The 19,826-nt window shown below is 38.6% G+C and overlaps 2 protein-coding genes across 7 annotated transcripts in view; one reads left to right on the forward strand and one right to left on the reverse strand.

Moving 5' to 3' along the window:
• Positions 1 to 19,826, reverse strand: part of INO80D (INO80 complex subunit D) — a 55,231-nt gene that overhangs the window by 13,115 nt on the left and 22,290 nt on the right. For all 6 annotated transcript variants that reach the window (XM_059928529.1, XM_059928525.1, XM_059928530.1 and 3 more), the window contains 3 exons: positions 18,009 to 18,751; positions 11,620 to 11,728; positions 4,990 to 5,214 (listed from right to left, as the gene is read on the reverse strand). In XM_059928529.1, the coding sequence (XP_059784512.1) occupies positions 4,990 to 5,214; positions 11,620 to 11,728; positions 18,009 to 18,751 (1,077 nt within the window). The remainder of the gene's footprint in view (positions 1 to 4,989; positions 5,215 to 11,619; positions 11,729 to 18,008; positions 18,752 to 19,826) is intronic.
• Positions 3,384 to 3,862, forward strand: LOC132368643 (large ribosomal subunit protein uL15-like). The gene has a single exon (XM_059927366.1). It carries the CDS (start codon positions 3,390 to 3,392, stop codon positions 3,828 to 3,830), a length of 441 nt encoding a protein of 146 aa, XP_059783349.1. The 5' UTR covers positions 3,384 to 3,389; the 3' UTR covers positions 3,831 to 3,862.

Here is a 19,826-nt window from a genome sequence, read left to right on the forward strand (position 1 = left end):
CTCTTATTAGCTCTGTGACCTTGGGCAAGTTACTTAGCCTTGCTTAAGCCTCAACTTCCTCACCTGTAAAGTGGAGATGAGAGTACTTCTAGTCGACAGGCAAGCACCAAAAGACATAACACACCTAAAACACTTACCACATACAGTATACAGTATGGTACATAGACAGTAAAGAGTCAATGGTTGTTAGTCACCACTATCATCATCATCATCATCATCAGATTTTTTTTTCAGTTTTTTTTAAAAACATCTTTATTGGAGTATAATTGCTTTATAATGATGTGTTAGTTTCTGCTGTATAACAAAGTGAATCAGCTATATGTATACATATATCCCCATATCCCCTCCCTCTTGTGTCTCCCTCCTCCCCTCCCATTCCCACCCCTCTAGGTGGTCACAAAGCACCGAGCTGATCTCCCTGTGCTATGCAGCTGCTTTCCACTAGCCATCTATTTTACATTTGGTAGTGTATATATGTCAATGCTACTCTCTCACTTCGTCCTAGTTTACCCTTCCCCCTCCCCGTGTCCTCAAGTCCATTCTTTACGTCTGCGTCTTTATTCCTGTCCCGCCTCGTCAAGCTGCTAAACAATACATCTGCAGAAAACTTAACCTAATACATGAGGAATGGGATACAGAACAGAAAGCTATGCAGTGAAGAATCTCCTTTCCACCCTCGTCTTGACTTGCTAGTTCCCACTCGTTCTATAATAAGCATTCATTTTATTAGTTTGTGATCCTTCCATAGTTTTATACAAACATAAAAAAATTTTCAAAATAAACAATATTTAAATTCTTGAAAGTATCAACATAAAAACTATGCTATCTATGTAATTCTATAGAGTGTCACAAACTATTAGGCCTTTACACATGCCTGAGTATGGAAAAAGAATCTACTTAATGCACTGAGTCACAAGTCAGGCATCAAACATAAAGAAATATTCTGAATTGTTTCTAATATCTTTCTAAGGATTTAAGTGGAATGATTTACACTAATTAGAGGTCATATAGAATAAGTTACATATGAACTTATTACATAAAATCTAAATAAAAGAATATTTTCATTATAATTGTAACTTTCATATAAACAGTAAATGCAAATAGATGCTGCCAGGTGCTGCTACAGAAGTTGCTTTCATTAAAAGTTCTGCAAGATTTGTCAGATCACAAGAGTGAGGAACTAGGTCATTAAGCCCTGTAAAAAGAATACACATTTTCAAAAAAAAACGAAGCTTTACTATTTTGGCAGCTAAGCCTAATTTCTCTTGGTCTAGATTTAAATAGAAGGTACCTCTCTATTTTGAATGGATAATTTTCATTGAACAGTTTAATAATTTGCTCAGCCAGCTACCAGGCCTAGTGTTACAACACGACCCTCACTTTCTTTACCCTAAACTTCAAAGTAAACCATTGGTTTCATTTTTTAAAATCACCATTATGTTCCAATTCACCAATCTTTCTCTTAAAATAAACCCAAAGTCAGAATTTCAATATCCCCATGGATAATTAAGGTAAAAATGCCTGCTGTGATGTTAGATATATTTTATTATCCAAATAATCCCAACAAAACAAAGGTTTTGATGTCGTTAATATGAAAATATCTACGACAGGCTTCCCATTTGTATGCTATACTGGATCTCCCATTAAAAAGGAAGTTTTCACACAACCAACACTATCTCTCTGCAGGATTGTGGGTTACAAGATACTGAGATTTGGGTTTACATACTTTAAGTTATTTCAATGGCTTGTTCCACATATTCACCAATAAATATGACAAAGTTATTATATAAAGAACATTTTAATATTGTTCAGTTTATATCTAAACTATATTTAAAGAATACCTATTAGAGGGTAGTCCCTATAGTTTTAATTTCTAAAATATTTAGTGACTTCCCTGGTGGCGCAGTGGTTAAGAATCTGCCTGCCAATGCAGGGGACACGGGTTCGATCCCTGGTCCGGGAAGATCCCACATACCGCAGAACAACTAAGCCCGTGCGCCACAACTACTGAGCCTGCGCTCTAGAGCCCGCAGCCACAACTACTGAGCCAGCGTGCTGCAGCTACTGAAGCCCGCGTGCCTAGAGCCCGTGCTCCGCAACGAGAGAAGCCACAGCAATAAGAAGCCCACACACCACAACGAAGAGCAGCTCCCGCTCCCCGCAACTAGAGAAAGCCTGCGCACAGCAACGTAGCCTAACTTTATAAATAAATTAATAAATAAATAAAATATTTAACAGCGGGACTTCCTTGGCGGTCCAGTGGTTAAGACTCCGCGCTTCCACTGCAGGGGGCGCAGGTTCGATCCCTGGTCGGGGAACTAAGATCCTGCATGCCGTGCAGCACGGCCAAAAAATTTTTAAAGAAATAAAATTTTTAAAATTTTAAAATAAAATAAATAAAATAAAATATCTAACAGCAACCTTTTAAATGTCTTTTGTGGAACTAGGCCTTTGAGAACAAAAAATATTAAACACAGAGGACATTATTCAACTGACAGCTGATTCCTGCAAACCTAAAATATATGCAATGTAAAGCAGTCAGTTACTAATCACCAAGGAATGATTATGGCACAGTGTCATATGATTATCAGTGATGCACTGAGCAATAAACTTTTTACTAATCATGGGAGACATAACCAAATGACATCATATAAATCTGAGAACTGTAATCAAATTCATCTTGGTGTTTGATTTGTAATACTTAGTTATCATGAAATTTTCTTAAAAACATCACTAAGGGTGGTTTGGGAGATGTTCTGAAAAGGAAGCAGTCGATTCTGCCAGTTAAAAATCATAGGTAAATACCGTTTCCACACAAATAGCAAATTGTCCCAAGCTCACAGTATAGTCTCTTACATCTTTGACAGGGTCATAATAATATACGAGACCCGATATCTACAATGGTCTACATCTAGATTGTTTCATGCTGGACAAAACTCAAATTTCTACTGAAATTATACTCTTGAAAGCATATAAGTGTTAGATATCATTATTTTAAAACCTATGTCAAACTGAGTGAGTTCTTTCAATAAACAGAGAATAGACCTTCACTTGTTCAATTCTATTCATTCATTCATCCACACTGGAGATTAAAAACAAAATATACATTGTTCCTGCCCTCATAGAAACCACTGTCTAGCATGACAGACAGACATTAATGTAAGTATAAATTCTACAATGAAGCAGAGTACAGAGCACAACAGCATATATATCAGGGGGACCCAACACAGTCAGTGGAATCTGGGAATGTTCCTCTGAGAAAGGCAAGTCTCTGAGTAAGTAAGCAGTAAGCTAAGAACTAAAGATGTTCTAGGACAGACACTACCTCCATTACAGGGGACTGGGAGCTCTTAAGAGTGAGGGGAGCTTTTTTCGTCTCGGCCGCCGACATGCCATCCAGACTAAGGAAGACCCGGAAACTTAGGGGCCACGTGAGCCATGGCCACGGCCGCATCGGCAAACACGGGAAGCACCCGGGAGGCCGTGGTAATGCTGGTGGCATGCATCACCACAGGATCAACTTCGACAAACATCACCCAGGATACTTTGGGAAAGTTGGTATGAGGCATTACCACTTAAAGAGGAACCACAGCTTCTGCCCAACTGTCAACCCTGATAAACTGTGGACCTTGGTCAGTGAGCAGACACGGGTAAATGCCGCCAAGAACAAGACTGGAGCTGCTCCTATCCCTGATGTGGTGCGATCGGGTTACTACAGAGTTCTGGGGAAGGGGAAGCTCCCAAAGCAGCCTGTCATCGTGAGGCCAAATTCTTCAGCAGAAGAGCTGAGGAGAAGATTAAGGGTGTCGGTGGGGCTTGTGTCCTGGTAGCTTGAAGCCACGTGGTGGGAGATTCATTAAATGATAACAAGTGCTTTTCAAAAAAAAAAAAAAGAGTGAGGGGAAATACCGCAGGCTGCAGCCACTATGGAGGTATATTAGATACACATACACAGTTTCAAACAACTTAAATATGCCAAGAAGCAGAAAAATCTTAAGGGCATAGTATTTTTTGAGATACCCAACTGAAAAATAGGTTATTTTTTTTTTTACAGCAAATATAATGAAAACCGAAATATACAAAATGAAAATGAAATTTCAAAATTTATATGGATATGTAAGGAATATGATCAACAGCTACAAAGCAAAGGTTAATTTTTAGTTTTCTGCTTGTTTTAAACCCTTTTTTCCTCAAATGACTCATGCATGATCACTATAGAAAAATTAAAATACACAGACTACAAATTTTTTTTTAACTTTATCAATAATCCCACCATCTAGAGATAACCACTGGTAATATTTAGGTATATAAACCCCGAAATGTTTTATATATATAATGTTTATTCGCACGTGTGCGCACACACACACACACACAGAAAAAGACGAGAAGGAGACAGAATCAAAATGTTCACAGTGCTTGGTCTGTTTTGTGAATGGTGATATTATGGAGATTTTCTGCCTTTTTCTATATTTTTCAAATTTTCACAATAAGCAAGTATCTTCATTATAAACAGAAGGGACTTTCCCCCCCAAAGAAATCCAATGTAATAAAACATTTTGAATACATGATACATGGGATTATGTAGATATTAACAGAAAATACAATGGAAAGAAAATTTTAAAATAATATAAGTAAAAAACATACAATACCACTTCTGTGGTTTAAAAAAAAAACTAAATATTACTTTTAAATAATACAAAATTTCTAAGCACTGTATTTTTTTAAAGACAGGTAACATTCTCAAATCCTCTACTGAATAAATTCTAATCAAACTCCAGCAAAATTATAGTAATACTTTAATTTTACTGTCACCTCATGGCAGGATTATTTTGCCATCATAGAACTTTGAGCAACAAAACCAAAATACAATGCTTAAATATTTCAAGATAATATGCCCACCACTCATTGTGTCTCGACTATCCTCTCAAAAATTAGAGAAAACCGACTGAGGTGAGTTCTTAGAAAGAGGTGGTAGTGTGAGGCTCTGACCTGGTCCGACTGCATGCAGCTCTCTGTAGTTCCTGGATCAACTGGCCAGTACATTCTGGCTCTCTACTGGCCGCCTGCAGCAAAGCTTTCCTAAACGTGTGCCGGCATTTCTTTTGACGAGATTCTGCCCGCTCCAGGCGGCAGAGGTGCTTATATTTCTGCTGAAAGTAAGTGCAAAGTTGGGTCACCCTGGAGCTCCTACTCTCTGTATCATCATCATCCGACCTAGAAAGTGCAGGGAGAGAAGCAGAAAACTTGATTACACGTTAGGCTCATTTTTAAAAGGGGAAAAGCAGATGAGGAAGGGGGGCTGGGTGCACAGGGCTGAAACCTGTGGCCTGTGAGCACACATTTAACAAAATTAGAGGAAGAGAATTTCAGTAGAGCAGCTGAAAATAAGTACAGTGTTTTAACAATAAGTGAGCAGTAGAGACAATCCAATGCTCTAAGAAGCTTAACCTTCTTAGCTTGTCATAGTTAGACACTCAACGCATCAGTGTCTTCTAAATTTTAAGTGACTAGGGATTTTGGGGAAGAAAATAATTTCTTTACCTCTACTTACTAAAAAGTCTGAGTAAATGACACGACGGTTATGAGGAAACACTCAGCATAATTTCATAAAAGATAGGTCATACCAGAAATAGAGCAGTGAATTCTAATGGAGCAGTGAATACTATCTAAGAGCTGCTCTTTCAGATGTATTGGTTTTTAACTACCCTTTTTTTGCTAAGCACTTAAAAGAATTTTGATTATAGGGATCACAATCATTCTACAGTATTTTTTTAAACTACAGGAGATATCCTAAACAACATTTCATATAACAGGGAATTACATAGAGGCTTTTCTATCATTACGCTAATGTTGATTGATTGGTGGCCCCTGCTGGAGCACTACAGTGAAAAGGACGCTGAGGGCACATTTAGGCTCAACAAGGAAGAGAGCTGTGGTTAGTCAGCAATGTCTACCACCAGGGAGGTTAAAAAGGTCACCTCTCTATAGAATAAATGTGACCTCATTTTTTTTTACCGTTAGGAATAACGCATATAAGACTTGAAAACTGACCTGTGTTATTTTACCTTCCTTCTCTTATATCATAACATAAACAAACAGCACACATATGACACTACAGACGATGTATTATCTTACTAATATTCTGTAAATCCTTTCTTGGTTTCTCTTCTTGAGTGGTATTACCTGTTTTTTCTTCAGAATAGCCCGTAACAGGCTACTCTGTAAACTTCTGTTTAGTATATGTCATAAGAGTCATGTTCTCTTCAGTATAGTTTCTACTACAGATATACCAATTGAAGGATCTCACTTCAACCTTTTCACCTATTAGACATTCAACATTTACTCTATGTCTATCATGCTCTGTGAAAAAGCTAGGAGCTTTGTAAAATTTCAGTTTCCCAAGACCTACCCTAGATCTACTGAACCAGAATTTCCATGGGATGGGACGCAGGAATCTCTATTTTAATTGTTCCCCAAAGTCCCACAGCAGGTCTCCATTTGGGAATTGTAGTAGAGCCAGTACATGCTGTTAGTATCTTTAATGTGAGGTAGAGAACAAGAAACATAGGAGAGGTACAGATAAAATGCTTTTAAAGTTCCCTAGAAAGACTGCTGGATGAAAGGCTTTTTGTAGAGGAGGTGACAACAGAACTGAACCTTGAAGAAAGGGTAGAATTTGAAGATGAGCAAAGAAAGGTACCTCACAAGGATAAAGCAATATAAGCCAAGATACAGAGATGGACAGGATGGGGAAGAGCAAGGACTGAGTAGCCTGGTTTGGCTAAGGAGTGTGGAATGCAGGGGAGTGCTGGTGGGTTAGGTAGACTTTCTAAAGCTAAAGGCCACATTAAAGAGTTCAACCTTTATTCCATAGGCAGTGAAGAACCTTGTAGATTATTAAGAAAATAGCTAACAATAACAGAGCTAGGCATGAGAAAGATTACACTGTCAGCAGATATAAGTGGAGGAAGAGTCAGAAGAAGAGAACAGTGAGGAAATTATGATAAAACTCCAGGTAAGACATTACAAGGACCCTACACCAGGGGGGCAGCAGCAGCACTGGAGAATATGAGAGGTAATCTGCATGTATAAGAGACTCTGGGGACTTCCCTCGTGGTCCGGTGGTTAAGAATCTGCCTTCCAATGCAGGGGACACGGGTTCGATCCCTGGTCGGGGAACTAAGATCTCAGATGCTGTGGGGCAACTAAGCCCGTGCGCCACAACTACTGAGCCAGCGTGTTCTGGACCCCGCGTGCTCCGGACCCCACACGGTGCAACCAGAGAAGCCCACGCACTACAACAAAAGATCCCATGTGCCGCAACGAAGATCCCGCGTGCCACGATGAAGAACCGAAGCAACCAAATAATTAAAAAAAGAAAAAAGAGAGAGACAGACTTTGTCAGTTGGGCAAGGAAGATGGAAGGGACAATAATCACCCAGCTGTTTCCATTGGCAGAGAGCAGGAAACAGGAGCAAGAGCAGATTTGGGGTAGGAAATAAATTCCATTTTAGACCTAGGTAATTTAAAGTACAGATGAGGGGCTTCCCTAGTGGCGCAGAGGTTAAGAATCCACCTGCCAATGCGGGGGACATGCATTGTGGGTTCGAGCCCTGGTCCGGGAAGATCCCACATGCCGCGGAGCAACTAAGCCCATGCACCACAACTACTGAGCCTGCGCTCTAGAGACCGCAAGCCACAACTACTGAGCCCGCATGCCACAACTACTTAGCTGACAGGCCTAGAGCCCGTGCTCCGCAACGAGAAGCCACCGCAAGGAGAAACCCGCGCACTGCAATTAAGAGTATCCCCCACTTGCTGCAACTAGAGAAAGCCTGGGCAGAGCAACGAAGACCCAACAAAGCCATAAATAAATAAATAATTTAAAAAAAAAAAAATCTGTAGGATGCAGCTAAAACCAGTGTTTAGAGGGAAATGTATAGCACCAAGCATCTATGTTAGAAAACAAGAGGGACTTCCCTGGTGATGCAGTGGTTAAGAATCTGCCTGCCAATGCAGGGGACCTGGGTTCGATCCCTGGTCTGGGAAGATCCCACATGCCACGGAGCAACTAAGCCCATGAGCCAAAACTGAGCCCATGTGCTGCAACTACTGAAGCCTGCATGCTGCAACTACTGAAGCCCATGCGCCCAGAGCCCATGCTCCGCTACAAGAGAAGCTACTATAATGAGAAGTCCATGCACTGCAACGAAGAGTAGCCCCCACTTGCCACAACTAGAGAAAACCCTCGCACAGCAACCAAGACCCAACGCAGCCAAAAATAAAATTAAAATTAAAAAAAAGAAAACAAGAAACATCTCAGATTTAACTGATTTAAGCTATTACCTTAAAAACGTCAAAAAAATTAAAGCCAAACAAAAGGAAACAAAGAGCAGAAAGCAATGAAATAAAAAACAAAAAATTAAAAAAAAAAAAAAATCAATGAAACCAAAAGCTTTCTTCAAAAAGATTAAAACCTATTTGAAGCTATTTTTTTATATTTATTAATTTATTTTTTGGCTGTGTTGGGTCTTTGTTGCTGTGCGTGGGTTTCCTCTAGCTGTGGCGAGCGGGGGCTAGTCTTTGTTGCGGTGCACGGGCTTCTCATTGCTGTGGCTTCTCTTGTTGCGGAGCACAGGCTCTAGGCGCCCGGCTTCAGTAGTTGTGGCTCGCGGGCTCTACAGCGCAGGCTCAGTAGTTATGGTGCACGGGCTTAGTTGCTCCGTGGCATGTGGGATCTTCGCAGACCAGGGTTCGAACCCGTGTCACCTGCATTGGCAGGCGGATTCTTAACCACTGCGCCACCAGGGAAGTCCCTATTTGAAGCTATTTTAATTAAAACTTTGAAGTTATTTGCACAAGGACAAACAGGCCAATGGAAGAGATTAGAAAATGCACAAACAGACATACACATATATGTCAAGGCTTCTAATGCAATGAAAAATAAGTGTTCAATAAACAGTGTTGCTTAAATAGAGAAGCCATATGGAAAAAAAAAAAGAAAAGATCCTTGGCCCTAACTCACATCATATATAAAATATACAAAAATAAATTCCAGAAAGATCGTCAGTGAAACAATAAAGCTTCTAGAAGATAATATAAGAAAATAGCTTCATGACCCTGGGGTAAGCAGTGATTTCTTAAACAGGTCACAAATTAACCATAAAGGAAAAAACTAATAAACTGTACCCATTGAAATTAAGAACTTTATTCTATCAAAGACATCATTAGGAATGTGAAAAGGGAAGCAGTTACTGGCAGTACTTACTGTTCCTTAATACTACATTTAAGATACCAACTTATTTCTGCTACTGAGAGACCTAAGTAAAATCCTAAGAGCTCCACTTTGGCATATGCATCTACAACTAAACTAAGTAACCAAGGAACCTCTGCCAAAACAAGGCCAAACTTTCTCCCCAAATTTAAGTATAATTTTGGTTTAGGAAGAAAGCTCATGAAAAGGTTCTTCGGGGGGAATGTACCATCACACCACTGTGCCTTTTTTTCCCCCAAAACACAGTGAACTCACTGAGGAATTTTAAGTGGCGAAACCTTGAGAAATTTCACATGGCAAAAACTTCTTGAAGATATAATGGACAGGCTAGGTAGGGCCAATTTTCTACAGCTCTCCATTCTCTATTACACTGAAGCACAACAACAAGCTGGAATAAAGTAGTTCTATAGGTAGTCTAAACAAAAAAGGACAGAGGCTCCTGTGAGAGAGCACAGTGGCAGATGCAGATGTGCAGTTGCAGGCATAGAAGGGATGGTAAACCAACGCAATCCCAGTTTCACCCAAGGAAAAGAATGTAGTGCCCCATGCCTGAAGCATAATACTAGTTCAACAAGAATATGCTGAACAAGTGAATAAACAAATGAGTGAAGAGGAAAAGATTAAAGGGACAGCTGGGCAGGAAGTAAGGAAAATTGCTTGTAAAAAGGAGAAATATATACTGAAGGAAAAGAAGAGCCAGGAAAGCAGAGTATCACGGTAAGTCAAAGAAGAAGCAAGTTAGCCAAACTGGCCAAGAAAGTAAAATGCTACAGAGATGAAGACAAAGATGATGGTCACAAGTCTATAACAGCAAAAGAAATATTCTGAGAATTGCACTAGAAGGCAGAAATGGAATATACATCGCTCCTAATCAAGGGCAAATACTCCCAATACTAATGTTCAGGTAATTTTCAGAATTAAAATAGGATTCTTAGCTATCATTTATCATTTCCCATGAACCAGGTATTGTGCCAAGCATTTACTTATGTTACCTATTTATAGCATTTGGAAAATTAACCCAAAATATCCCAAGTCAAGCTACGCTGATTTGAATATCAACCTTAGGAAGCACAGTTGATATTATCTATAACTTAGAAAGCTTAAGCTCAATTGTACTTCTATCTGAAAACAAGAAATGCTAATGGTGAGGAAACAGTTTTAAATGACATATAAAATGGAATCTCAGAGAGAGAAAGAAAATATATAGCCTTTTCCAATACTAACTAGGAGACAACTATACGGGATATAAAGCCCAAGAGTGGAAATGGAGGCATCAGGCTGTTATAGTTTAATGACACTGACCATTAATAAATCCAGCTAACTCTCCTTGCGCTAATTCCATGTCCAAATAAGCTTCTGACTATAATTTGCTTCCCATATAGTTTTGCTTAGTGAACATCTGTACCACTTAATGATGATACTTCTTACTAAAAACTGTCATTTTGGCTTATACATTAGTCTCTAGTGAATCAGCTCCCTAAGCCTAATCATTTCTGGGTGTACTAACAAATCACATTTTAAGCCTATAAATTCAGAAACCGGACCTTAGAATGTATATGCATACTATGATACTGTGAAATTCTAGGAGTCAGCCTGGGTGCAGATAGCTAGTCTCCCCTCTGTCTTGCTGAACACTTATTCAAACCACAGTACTTAAACAAAAATAATAATTAGCTGAGTCTGTGAGTCATCTTTTAGCCCCACAGACAAGGATGTATCTCAGTCCCGTCACACCGCACCAAGCATACACCTATGACGCTGAGGCAGTCCCCTGAAAGAGAACTAGTCTTCTTCTTACCACTGAAGGGGCTGGGCTTTAACCTACAGCTTTCTGATAAGGTAGATATCGAGAACCTCTAACGAGATTATTTCAAAAAACTATTTTAACACAGAAATATTCAGCGCATTAGAAATATCAGAGAATGGATAGGGATTTCCCTGGTGGCGCAGTGGTTAAGAGTCCGCCTGCCAATGCAGGGGACACAGGTTCGAGCCCTGGTCCGGGAAGATCCCACATGCCGCAGAGCAACTAAGCCCGTGCGCCACAAATACTGAGCCTGTGCTCTAGAGCCCACGAGCCACAACTACTGAAGCCCTCACGCCACAACTACTGAAGCCCGTGCTCTGCAACAAGAGAAGCCACCGCAATGAGAAGCCCGCACACCGCAACGAAGAGTAGCCCTCACTCGCCGCAACTAGAGAAAGTCCATGCGCAGCAAAGAAGACCCAATGCAGCCATAAGTAAATAAATTTATCTTTAAAAAATAAAATGAAATTAGCATATATAGGAAAAATCAATCTACTACAGTGGAAATTTAAGAATAAAAAGAAAAAGGAAGACTCACATGTGTCTTTCATATCTGAGGGTCTCTCGGATGGACCAGGCAACCTGGTATGGCGAGGCCTGCTCTGAGTCCTCCAGTTCTTCTCCACTCTCTTCAGACCAGTCCAACCCTAGGACGGAGGAGAGGATGTTGCAAGTTAGAAAAAATTAACATTTATTTAAAATTTAGATAAAAAGCTACCTGAAATACATAACCCGACACCTACAGCAAGTACTATCATAGTGTGAATAAATCCCTCCTGATGAGTTTCAGCCCTGTTCTGGCAAAGGTATTAATAATGAATGTATGACATGCACTCGCATTTAAAATAATGACATTACAACAAAAAGGCTATATTCCACGGATGAACTTCTTTCGTCAGATGCTTCACAAATGGAGTAGAAACAACACAAAGCAAAGAGAGAGTTCAAGTCAAAAAGAGGGGTAGAATTTCTTAAGTATCAAAACGTTATACACTAAAATAATGTCGAAAAATATAAAACATATTCAAGACGACAGGAAAAGAAGCCTAATGCATGTTCAGGCAAGAAAAAGTCAAAAGGTGCCAGTGGACTCATGCTATACCTCAACAAAGAAGGGGCCTAGAATATACTGTGAAAGGCAGGCACACTCCATCCCCTTTTCCCAGCAACATCTCTGGAGGAAAGGACACCATCCACTAGGCAGGGCCATTCCCAGGCTCTTGCCCCCTGCGGGAAGAGGGAAGGGTAGGATGGCAATGTTCCCTTTCTAGTATCGCTTGGGGTTTCTTTCGGTTCTTTTAAACAAGAGCTGTCACATTTTGAGTTCCATTTGGAAAACAAGGTTAGAGGGAAGAGTAGAGAAATACAGTATAATAATGCTTATTTATTTTGTTAAATGCTATTATTTTTAATGACTGGATAATTGTTAGCTTCCAACATACAGGTTTTGCCTTTTTTTCTTTTTTTTTTTTTGGCCACACTGCAGAGTATGCGCCATCCTAGTTCCCCGACCAGGGATCGAACCCTTGCCCCCTGCAGTGGAAGCACAGCATCTTAACCACCTGACCGCTAGGGAAGTCCCAAAGGTTTTGTCTTTTTAATTTTGTATCTTGAAGAGGTCTTAAATACTGATGTTGCATAGCCTAAAATACAACAGTGTGTGGACTACATAACCTTAATAAACTCATACCACTATGAAACTTTAATCAGATACCTTGATGACTAGTATTCTATGTCTTCCTTCTTGAGACCCTCAAAAATCAAAAGACCATCTTCATTAGGCACAGTTAGTTAAAAAGGACCTCACAGATTTCTTCCATAATTCAAATGAGTTTACATGTGCCAAATTGGGAAATTAAGAAAAGGTTAATTGAAATGCAAATTATAAATGCTTAAAAGTAAATATTGCCATTGGCATAAAGAAACGCCAAATCTAGTTCCAAGATGACTATTCAAAATGTCAGGTCATCTTAAAAAGTAAGTTACTTTCTCTAACTAAAATAATTAGTAGTTTGTTAAAGAGTAAATCAAAAAAACAAAAAACAAGTAAGTGACCACATCATCACCTTCAGGATGTTGAAAGGTGAGATCTTTCAAACACAAAGTGACACTCAAGGCACCTTTAAAAATTAGAACATGAGTTGTTATCTTTTATATTTTCTGTAGAAGTCATAATACTGTCTACTAAGATACCCATGCTTTCTCTGAAAAAGTCAAGATCTAAGTCATAAGAAGTAAGATGGAAGTGTTTCTCCTGTTGTAAAATTAACTGTCCAATAAAGCAAACCTTTGATCTTGGCTTCATTATCACTAGTTTCAATGTAACTAATTGAGATAACCAGCCCAAACAGGACTGTAGAAGCCAATTAAATACCGCGTTTTTAAGTATTCTTTGCTGACATGAATGCAGAGTACACTTGGTTATAACAGTGCACTGTAATTTCTGGTTTCTCCAAAATAAACTGTTTTAAAAATTTGGGTCCCTCATATGCCTGAATTTTTTAAAAATAAAAAGACAAAACTTTTCTATTAGTTTTAGTTCTGTTCAAAATGATTGAAAGTCAGCCCTCAACACAACATAAAATTTCATAGTTTCAAAAGCTAAAATATTATCAGCATCTAGAAGTAAACAGAAATATAAATAAAAATTTAGCAGATGGGCTTCCCTGGTGGCGCAGTGGTTGAGAATCTGCCTGCTAATGCAGGGGACACGGGTTCGAGCCCTGGTCTGGGAAGATCCCACATGCCGCGGAGCAACTGGGCCCGTGAGCCACAACTACTGAGCCTGCGCGTCTGGAGCCTGTGCTCCGCAACAAGAGAGGCCGCGATAGTGAGAGGCCCGCGCACCGCGATGAACAGTGGCCCCCGCTTGCCATAACTAGAGAAAGCCTTCGCACAGAAACGAAGACCCAACACAGCCATAAAAAAAAAAAAAAAAAAAAAAATTTAGCAGATGATATGGGTAAAAGGTAGAATAAAAGGCAAACATTTGGAAAGAAAAGTTAGATCTCTGCCTCAAAACTAACACCTAATGAGTTCCAAACAGATGACTAAAATAATAAAAGGGCTAAAAGAAAATATAGGTGAACATATTTATATACTCTTGGAATGAAGAGAGCCTAAACAAGAGGAGAAAAAAAACCTGATTCAAAAGGAAGAAATCTTTAAAAAGAGAGAGAGAATACATAAAAAAATTTAACCTCTAAATTCCAAAATCTTTATAATAGATACTAAAAGCAAGTAACAAATGGGAGTGAGGAGAGGTTTTGCAACAAACATTAAATATGTATAAAAAGCTCTTACACCTATCAATAAAAAAGAGAAATGCTTAAATAAAAATGGATGAAAAAACTGACAAGATAAAATAGGAAATACATATGTCCAAAAAAAGCAGTATGAACCAATATTCAAAACTACATTATTAATCTAAAAGAGCAGTTCTTACTCAAAGTATGGCCCACAGATCCCCAGGGGTCCCTGAAACCCTTTTTAGGGAGATGCTTAGGTCAACACTATCTTCAAAACAATACTAAAATGTTATTTGCCTTTTTTACTGTGTTGATATTTGCACTGACGGAAAAAACAACAACAAAAAACCCATGGTGGGTGAAACTGCTGACACCTTAGCGTGAATCAAGGCAGGGGCACAAAACTGTACTAGTTGTCAATATATATTCCATACCATGACTTGCAATTAAATGAAAACAAGTATACAAAAAACAATTTAAGACCATCCTTGATAAAGCACTCATTTATTAAAGATTGTTTATTTGATTAAATCTTGATTCTTGTGTATATGTCTTTATGATGCTGTGTGTGATGAAATATGAGGTATATATAAAGCACCCCTACTGCATCCGAAGAAAGTACAGCAGCTGTCTTGAGGAAAAGCACTTTGTAGGACTCTTAGTTGTGACCTGAACTAGCTGCTTTTCCCTCATTCAACGCCAATTTTATTTGAAAGAGTGACTGACAGACAAACTATTGGCTATCTGGCAGTCATTTTTTCTAAAATGAACACAGTGAAACCATCACCCCAAGGAAAACAATGAACAGTATTTGTTGCCAATGACAACATTCAAATGTTCACTTGAAAGCTCAGTTTTGGGGGAAAACTTGAATTTATCACTGACAGTATGACAAATACCTAAGAGTTGGACTTCTCCGATAAGACTGGTGTTAATATTAATGAATACAATCTAAAATTTTTGAATAATGAAATGTGTCAACATTTGGGACATCTGTGTAACTCAGTAGAGCAATATCGTCCAAATGACCAACATACGATGTTACAACATCACGCATGGGTAACATATTCATTCAAAAATCAATGGATTTTAATGTAACAGTATGCAAAATTCCTAGATATGGTTTCAGATTCCACGTTGAAACTAATTTTTAAGAAACTACCACTTGTCAAGTTTTGGTGTAGAACCAAATACAAATATCTACAATTATTTGGAAAAATCTATTACAATATCCCTCCCTTTTCCAACTACAAATGTGTAAGGCCATATTTTTATCTCCTAACCAGAAAAAAAACCCACATATCAGGACACATTGAATGCAGAAGCACATATCTAGCACACCAGATATTAAGATTTGCTAAACAGTGTCAAACAATGCTGCTCTTCCCATTATATTTGTTTTTGTTTTGGAAAACAGTTATTTTTCATAAAAAGAACATGTTAACATGCAGTAAATTTATTGTTATTTTTAAATGAATTAGTATTTTTTTTAATTTCTCAGTTTTAACTTCTAATTCAGTAAATATCAGTAAATATAACTCACATATACAAAATCTCTACCGTGTCCTCGATAATTTTTGAGAGTGCAAATAAAGTGATTCTCAGGCCAAACACTTGAGAAACACTGATCTAAGGTATGCAAATTAAAGCAAACGTTCTATCAAATTTGCAAAGGCAAAATAATAATAATAATATCTAATATCCAGGGCTATAAAGATGTAGAGAGACTGTCATTCTCATACACTGCTGAAAGAAAAGTAAACTGACAAAATAATTCTGAAGGAAAATTTGGCAATACATATCAAAAACCTTTTTAAAAAGTGCAAAAGCTTGGGATCAGCAATTCTGCTTCCAGGAATCTATTTGAAGGAAAAATTAAAAATGTGACGGTAATTATTTTACTGAGAGGGCTATATAGCTACAACACTTTATACTTCAACAAATTGGAAATGATTTAAATTCAAGAAAGAATTCAGCTGTGACAAACTATGAAAAATTACTAACGTCATAATACATTACAAAACATTTTTAAATAGGTTACAATACTGTACATATAGCAGGAACTTAATTTTATATATCTGAAAGAATATGCCAAGATATTAACAAATAGGTATTAATAAGGCTTGGGGTGTTTTAATTTATTACTTTTGCTTATCTATATTTTTTCTTTAAGTTTTATTAGGTTTTTTAATTACCAAAAGTCATACATGGTTTAGTAACAAATGAAATAATATGAAGCTATAGAAGAAGAAATATCACTCCCATCTCCCCAAAACACATCCTGTCCAATTCCATCCCCCGCCATGGTAGCCAATGTTAACAGACTGATAGTGTACATCCATTCACACTTTAACTATGCTCATACCAGAGAGGCAAACATCTATCCATATGATTGATCAATAGATATACTGGTGTCCCTTGTTTGTTCACTTTGCTTATTTTTACAAAAATGGGACAGTACAATACCTCTTGATATTTTTCTACTTGTTAATGTATCATGAGCACATCCAGGTAAAACATGGAGATTTCATTCATTCTTTTTAATAGCTGCATAATACTTCATAAAATGTATATGTACCAGAATTTACTCAATTCTGAATTTCCTATACGTTATAAAGGTCGTTTGCAGATTTTGAATACTGCAAGCAATACTGTAAGCAATGCTGTAGTAAACATCCCGGAACACATATCCTTACTTTCTGATATTTTTTTTATCCATAGATAGAGTCCCAGAAGTGAGCTTGCTGGCTCTACGTATACTTTTAATTAGTATATATTGTTGCATTACTCACCAGCAACGTATGAGATCCCATATCCTCATCAACAACAGGTATACTTTTTGCCAATATGATGGTAACTCATTGTTACTTTAATTTGTGTTTCCTCGTCTGTTACGAGGATTGAGGCTTTCATTTGTTTATTGACCATTTATATTTCTTCTTCCTCTATTCCCATCCTTTTCCCATTTTTCTATTGCTGTCATATGTCATGCAAATAATTTTTCCTTAAGTTAGAATCACAACTCACAACACATTCAAGAATAAATTCCAAGTGAATCAAAGGCTTAAATGATCAAAAATAAAACAAAACAAACTATTAATAGAAAATACAGAATAACTGTATAAACTTGCTATCAGAGAGATTTTCTTGAGTGAGACAGAAAACTCAGAAGCAACAAAGAAAAGACAGACATTTGACTACATTAAAGTTTTATCTGTAATTTTTTGCTTTTCAATCGTGAACAGGTATTACTTTAAGAATTTTTTTTTTTTTTTTTTTTCAGAAAACTGTCAGCAGATATTTACAGTGCTATCTTATTCCAAAGTCCTGTGATAAGACATGTGGAGAACTTCATTAGACACACAGGGACTGAGCTCAGAGGCACAAAACCAAACACAACTGCTTTTAATATTGCTACTACTACTGCTAGAAGCTGTAACTGGAATTCTAAATTCCCAGCTCCTATTTCTTCTGTATCCTGTTCACCAATCACTGTCCTCTCCAGTAGCATACTTACTTTAAGCGGTCTACCTAAATACGAATCTTTAACTGACCACTCTGTCCAAGTATTCTTTTACTCCTATTACACATGAGAAGGTTATGAAAATAAAGCCTTGTGCAACAGGCACATTTTGTTACATTACACACATGGGATATGGTAAAATAGACGGTAACTCACCTAAATGGGGAAACAGATCAGTGTCCAGCTGATGTTTCTGGGTGCACAGTTTCACCAGTCTCTGCAGTCGACTTATACAAGAGAAGTGTGGAGAGAAGGCTGTGGCTTTCATAAGGACCCGGTCAGTCCTGGGCGGGTCCACGACGGGAGCCCTACTAGATGGCAGGAGGGGCAGAGGCCTCTTGTGAGACAACTGCCTGTCTTGTGCTATAGTGTGTGGAGTGGGGGCCACTCCCTGCATTGGTAGGCTGGTGTTCTGAGGTTGAGGTGACTTGCAGACTAGACCCTGCGGTGGCGCTGGAGGTTTTAAAGTGGATAAAGGTGACAGGTGGGAGTGCTGCTGCGGAGGCTGCTGCTGAGAAGGTGCAGGAGGGGGACTAAAGTGCTCTTGTCGAACTTTTAAAATCTCTGTCTCTCTCTGGCGCTGCCGATTCTGGGCCAACTTGCTCTGCAACTTCTTTCTCACAGTTGCCCCTTTCTTTAGGTCATCATCTTCCTCGTTGAAAGCAAATGGGTCTTCCAACTCAGTTTCCAGGTAGTGGAGCGGGACCCTTGCCCCCGGTGGAGAGAGGGACATTCCATCCAGTCCATTGGGCATCTTCAAGGCCAACGTGGGCACCGTCAGGCTAAAGGCCATGGTATCCATCTGGTGCCTGACCTTTACCTCATCTATAGGATCATTCTTTTTCTTCCTCTCTTTTTTCGGGATAAAGCCAAGTACCTGCAAGTGGCTGTTGCAGTACCTTTAAAAATACACACATATACAGGAAAACGTTCATGATACATATTAAGAAAAGGAGACTATAAAACGACGTATCATAAAATGTGAATCCTAATATGTTCAAAATGCATGACTATAATAACTCTTTGGCATTCGTGGATGTGATTTATACAACTTCCACTACCCTCAAGCGATCCTCAAAGTCTGTGCAATTTTGCTAAAGCAAATATATGAACTGCACACGTGAAGAGGCTGCCAGACAGAAGCAAGTCATTCAAATAGTGAGTGGCCCTGGATAACCAACCACCCAGCTATTGCTTCTCACACCGCTTTGTTATTCTCTATTCATAGCATACAAAGTAGCTCATCAGGAGTCTAAAGGATCACTTAAAATTCTCTTGTGGAGAAAAAAATATATGTCCCAATGCCATTCAAGTATTGGAGATTCACAAAGATCTTATGACATAACACTTCAGAATGTTAAATGTCAAAGAAATGATACAAATGAACGTATTTACAAAACAGAAACCGACTCACAGACTTAGAGAATGAACTTATGGTTATGGGGGGAGGGGGGGAAGGATGGAGGGAAGGGATAGTCAGGGAGTGTGGGATCGACATGTACACACTGCTATGTTTAAAAAGGATAACCAACAAGGACCTACTGTATAGCACAGGGCACTCTGCTCAGTGTTATGCGGCAGCCTGGATGGGAGGGGAGTCTGGGGGAGAATGGATACCTGTATATGTATGGCTGAGTCGCTTTGCTGTGCACCTGAAACTATCACAACATTGTTAATCGGCTATACTCCAGTATAAAATAAAAAGTTAAAAAAAAAAAAAAAAGAATGTCAAATGTCTACTGTGTGTGTTCTACACACACACACACACACACACACACACACACACACAAAGAGGGAGAAGGAAGAGAAGGAGAAAATAAAATAATAAAACTAGAGTGATAATCGATTAAATGAGTTTCTCAATAGCCAGCCACGTGTTAAGTACATGGATTATCTCCTCTAGCTAGTTTCTACCTGCAGTAGGTACCAAAATAATGCCCTTTATACAGATGAGGAAACTAAATTTTATACAAA

The sequence above is a fragment of the Balaenoptera ricei genome, chromosome 7, assembly GCF_028023285.1.
Source record: "Balaenoptera ricei isolate mBalRic1 chromosome 7, mBalRic1.hap2, whole genome shotgun sequence".
NCBI lineage: Eukaryota > Metazoa > Chordata > Mammalia > Artiodactyla > Balaenopteridae > Balaenoptera > Balaenoptera ricei.

What these genes read in the sequence shown, in the direction of transcription:
- LOC132368643 (XM_059927366.1), top strand. Translation starts at nt 3,390, where the DNA reads ATGCCATCCAGACTAAGGAAGACCCGGAAACTTAGGGGCCACGTGAGC.